Source organism: Plasmodium reichenowi, chromosome 11, assembly GCF_001601855.1.
Source record: "Plasmodium reichenowi strain SY57 chromosome 11, whole genome shotgun sequence".
Classification (NCBI taxonomy): domain Eukaryota; phylum Apicomplexa; class Aconoidasida; order Haemosporida; family Plasmodiidae; genus Plasmodium; species Plasmodium reichenowi.
Genome location: NC_033656.1, coordinates 1,747,324 through 1,753,006, shown reverse-complemented (window position 1 = coordinate 1,753,006; position 5,683 = coordinate 1,747,324). Strand labels below are relative to the sequence as shown.

General features: G+C 17.5%; 3 protein-coding genes across 3 annotated transcripts; all 3 read left to right on the top strand.

The window, feature by feature from the left end:
• Positions 1-465: 465 nt before the first annotated feature.
• Positions 466-1,410, top strand: PRSY57_1144700 (hypothetical protein; the record flags this gene model as incomplete). Its single annotated transcript, XM_020115006.1, has 2 exons — positions 466-1,198; positions 1,295-1,410. 2 exons carry the CDS (start codon positions 466-468, stop codon positions 1,408-1,410), a joined length of 849 nt encoding a protein of 282 aa, XP_019970375.1.
• Positions 1,411-2,764: 1,354 nt separating this feature from the next.
• PRSY57_1144600 (hypothetical protein) lies at positions 2,765-3,424 on the top strand (the record flags this gene model as incomplete). The annotated part of the gene is made up of 2 exons (XM_020115005.1): positions 2,765-3,159; positions 3,322-3,424. The coding sequence occupies 2 exons, from the start codon at positions 2,765-2,767 to the stop codon at positions 3,422-3,424; spliced, it is 498 nt and encodes a 165-aa protein (XP_019970374.1).
• Positions 3,425-3,993: 569 nt separating this feature from the next.
• Positions 3,994-5,419, top strand: PRSY57_1144500 (hypothetical protein; the record flags this gene model as incomplete). The annotated part of the gene is made up of 8 exons (XM_020115004.1): positions 3,994-4,119; positions 4,251-4,312; positions 4,435-4,529; positions 4,638-4,662; positions 4,758-4,788; positions 4,968-5,060; positions 5,200-5,269; positions 5,397-5,419. 8 exons carry the CDS (start codon positions 3,994-3,996, stop codon positions 5,417-5,419), a joined length of 525 nt encoding a protein of 174 aa, XP_019970373.1.
• Between the last annotated feature and the right edge of the window lie 264 nt (positions 5,420-5,683).

Below are 5,683 nucleotides of genomic sequence, written 5' to 3'. Positions count from 1 at the left end.
TTTTTTTTTTTTTTTTTTTTTTTTAAATTGTGCCTTGTTAAATGAGCATGCATTGTAGAGCAAAGTGAACAAATAAATAAATATACATATATATATATATATATATATGTTAAAATTTTTGTATATCTCTGCATTTATCATGTCCTACATATTGAACATATATAAATAATATACCTTTTATATTAATCTCTACAACACTTTCAAGAAAAAAGAAAGTTTATATATTTTATTATTTATCCTTCTGTCTTTTAATATTAATCCTGCGTCATATAATATTATTGTGTAGTACACCCCTTCCATTTTTACACGTACACATTTAAAATAGACTTTTAATATATATATATATATATATATATATATATATATTTAATTATTTATATATTTATTTTTATGTGTACATGTACACGTTGTACTTTTTTGTAAGTTTAAAAAATACAAAATACAATTTTATTAGTTCTTTATAAGATGGAAAATAATACAAAAACTAAATTAAACCAAGAAAATGTAATACAGAATTTTCTTACAAATTTATTTTCGTTCATATATGAAAAATTATTTCATATAATAAAAATAATGTCTATTTATTTTAATAAGTGGATTGACAAATGGTCTATTATAAGACTAAATCCAAATGATTTTTTTTATTTTATAATCATACATGTTATAATAATATTGTCTATAATATTTTTATTATATCTTCATATATATAAAAAAAACAAACAAAACATATATTCTGTTAACCAAAGGGCAAATAGAAAAAAAACACCTCAAAAAAAAAAAACAGAAGATAATAAAGGAGAAGATAAACAAATTGATGATAAATATAATAAAGGAAGAAGAAAAAAACAAATCGATCAACAAAATGATGCTACATATAATAATTTTATAAATGAAGAAAATCAAATGATAAATATAAATGAGTCTACAAATAGATATGTGGAACCGTATATTGATTTAACAAATGTCCACATTAATTTACAAGAAAACGAAAATTTAATCATAAACGAAAAAAGAAAATCAAAAAATGAGAAGCAAAAAGAGAAAGAAAAGGAAAAAGAAAAGGAAAAGGAAAAGGAAAAAGAAAAGGAAAAAGAAAAGGAGAAAGAAAAAGAGAAAGAAAAAGAGAAAGAAAAGGAAAGTACAAAAAGAAAAAAAAATTCAACAAATGTAATAACAGAACATACGAATGAATATATTAGGTGAATACCACAAAGTAAAAAAAAAAAAAATATATATTATATATATATATTATATATATATATATATATATGTGCTTATTTATTTATCTTTTTAGGGGAGATAGGCTGCGTAAAATATAAGGATCATATGAACATAATTTCAAAAAAGAAAAAAAAAAAAATACACATATATTGTTCAATATCTATAATTTATAAAAAATACATTATATAAAATAATATACACAAGTAACAAATAATCTATGTATATTTCCTTGTGTACATATAATATATATATATATATATATATATCTTTTTTGTGTTTTCCATTATATCGGTTATTTAAAAAAAAAACTTCCAACTTCATATAAAAATACACCTTTACCGTGTTTTGTTCTACAAAAATGTATATTCATATTTTTATAACGTTGTTACATATACATATATATATTTTATTTTACTCTCAACCTTGATTTGCTAACTAATTTGTTGTGCCTTCTATAATATATATATATATATATTATTTTTTATTTTTTTATTTTTTCTTTCATGTTTTATTAAATAATAATTCATTTCTACTTCCATTATATACACTTTTTAATAAATTAATTTCTATATTTTTAATTTTTTTTTTTTTTTTTTTTTTTCATTTTTATTAATGTTAAAATATATATTATATATATATTTATGTGTGAATCTTCAATTAACGCCAAGTAGAAAATTCATATAGAAATTATTTTATTTACATATAATTCATAAAAAAAAAGCATAAATATAAAAAAAAAAAAATAAATAAATAAATAAAATATTACATATTCATAATATTTTGAATTCCATATTTATAAAAATATAATTATATTTTTCTTTTTTTTTATTCTTAAAATAAGAAAAAAGGGAACTAACATTATTTTAAAAAATTAGATAAATAATATATATATATATATATATATACATATAATTGTACCTTTTTTTTATATACTTTTAATTTTTTTTTTTTTTTTTCTATAAAAATTGTTATATATAACCACTACATTTATTTGTATAATATTTTTTTTTTGGTTCGTTTGTTTGTTTTTTCTTTCTTTCTTTTTTTTTTTTAATTTCTTATAAACTTTTCTTTTTAATTATAAACGTTCTGAAAATAATTCTTAAGTTGTGATTTCTAAATTTTATACCTACATAATATATATATGTATATATACATATATAGATATAGAATAAATAATAAATATATTAATATATCCGATTTACTTTTAATATATATATATATATATATATATAATATTAATTATTTCTTTTTGATGTACAAATAAACATATTGGTACGATAAAAATAAAAAACACTAGTTCTTTATAAAGTACCCTAAAAATATGTACAAAATATTACCTATATATATTTTTTCATATTTATATATAATATGAATTGATAAAGCAAATTCATTATTTTTTCCAAGAAAATTTGTATACATATATATATGTACACACTCCAATACATATATAACATCTTTATAAATAAATAACATATTCATATTTTTGTAATTTTTTTTTTTTTTCCGACCAATTGTTTTAACTTTTCTGAATCATATAAAAATGAGTGATGATATTATGAATGGTGATACTCTCTCAGAGTATAGAAAGATTCATAAAAAAAATTATGAGGAAAGAATAATAAAAGAAAATGAATTAATAGAAAAACAAAAAACGGAAGAATTATTAAATGAAAAAAAAAAAAATGAAGAAATTTATAGACAACTACAAATAGATAAAGATAGAGAATACTCTAAACAATGTTATTATGAAATTAATAATTTTCAAAACATACATGAAAGAACTTACAATGATTCAGATATTAGAGAAAATTATACACAAAGATTAATTAACCCTTCGGCATATTCTTATATTGATAATAACATGACACAAAATTTGTTAGATGGTGATATGGGATATACTTTTTCTCAAAGAATTAGACGTTTTTTCCTGAACAAGTAATCACAAAAAAAAAATATAAAAATATAAATATATATATAAATATATATATAAATATATTTATAAATATATATAATTAATATATATAATTAATATATATAATTAATATATATATATATATATATATATATATATATATATATTATTTCCATCTTTTATAGCAATATCAGGCAGTGCTTTGTTTGTACAACGGTTCAGTTGATATGTAACGTTGTCCTTATTATCTTATTAATTGCATTTATAATAATATTTGGCTTGTCATGAAATTTTTTTAATAGTTTATATATTTCTACCGTTTTAATTTTTTTAATTCACACATTATTCCATCCTTTTATTATATTATTTTTTTTTAGTCTTTCGCTTTTTTTTTTTTTTTCTTTATTTTTTTCCTTTTTTTTTGTTGATATTTTTAAAACATCATATTATAATACTATCCGCAAAAAAAAAAACAAATATAACTTTATTCTTTTTATAAAAAACAATATATTTCAAAAAAAAAATGAATAAAAAATGAATAAAAAATTAATAATTGTGTATATACAATTCAAATTTATGCAGAAAATTTCTTACGATGTAGAAAAAAAAATTTGAACCCTTTGTTCATTCCTATATGGTCAAATATAGGACATTTAAAGAGATTATACTTTTTCAAACAAACAAAAAAGCAAAAGAAAATAAAGTAAAACAAAACATAAGTACATTTTGTAAAATTCTTTTATATATTCATATAATAAAAAAAATTAGAACATCCAAAGGTAAGAAATATTATATATATATATATATATATATACATACATAATATTTCTTATTTTATTTTTTATATGTTCTTAAAAATGAAGTGTTTAATTTTTTGTTTCTCCATTTTTTTACTCTTGACCTTCCACCTCTGCTCAACACAAAAGGAGCAGAAATATTGTAACAGCACACACAGAGGGATTTTGAAATATCATAAAAAAAAAGTCCTCATAAAAAATAAAATATACACTATATATATGTATTCATATATATATATATATATATATATATATATATATGATTATTTTATGGTATGACAAGATAATATATTTATATATAATTCACATATATTTAGGACAATAATGAATATGTCACCGTATCAGCTATATTAAAAAATAATGCCTTAGAATTATTTAAGTAAAAAGTTATAAACATAAATATAGATTTTAAAATATCTACTTTTTTCTCATAATATAGTAATCACATATATGTTATAAAATTATATATATATATATATATATATATATATATATATATAGGGGATCCAAATTCTTTGAAAAAATTTCTTTATATGATATCATAACTCCCATTGTAATTTTATCAACAGACCTGGAATGTTTGACATTAAACTTTGGTATATTAAAAAAAAAAAAAATAAAAATAAAAAGAGCTAGTTATAATAAATTTCGTATTATATATATATATATATATATATATATATATATATTTTTCCTTCGAACAGTTAATGATGATTCAGTTATACTTTGGTAAAAATTCAAAAATGTATATTTGTAAATTGAAGGTTATACACTTTTAATTTGAATTTGAAATATATATTTTTTTTTTTTTTCTGGAAACGTAGTTGCGATACAGAGGAATCTATAAATAATTGGGTAACAAAAAAAAAAAAAAAGGAAATTTAAATAAAGCATATATATATATGTATATATATATACATATATATGTGTGTATGACCTTATGATAACTATAATTTTATTACCTCCTTAATCATATAATAAATAACAATATATATGTTTTATTTTCTTTATTTTACTATTTTTTTTTTTTACAGTGGTTATATTTAACCAAACAAATTCTTTGTCTCCACAAGGGTGAACTAAGAAACGAAAACGACAACAAAACATTGGAAGAGGAACAGAATAATGTAAAAGGAATAATACGATAATTGAACAAATAAATAAATAAATATATATATATATATATATATATATATATATATATATATATTTAAATATCTTATATATTGTTAAACTATATATCTTAACATCTATCAAATTTTATAGATTATAAACAATAATTTGAATGAAGTTTCGATTAACATAACTGAGGATAACCTCGACAATATCCCAAACGGTTATAATTAATAAAAAAATAAAAAGTAAAAACAAACAAAAGGTATATATGTAAACATATACATATATAAATATATATATATATATATATTCATTTATCTATTTACTTATTAATTTCTTCTTTCCAGTCCTTATAAAGACTGAATCATAAAAATACACATATTTATGTTTCCCTGGAATTATATTTAATTTGATATATATATATATATATATATATATTTTTTTTTTTTTTTAAATGTTTAAAAAATTATATTTGCATTACCATATATAATAATAAAAATGAAATATTTATTTATACTTTATATTGCTTATTTTTTTTTTTTTTTTTGTAAAGATGAAAAAAAAAAAAAAAAAAAAGGAAGAAAATAGAAGAAAAAAAATTTAAAAAAAAAAAATAAAAAATAAAAAAAAAATA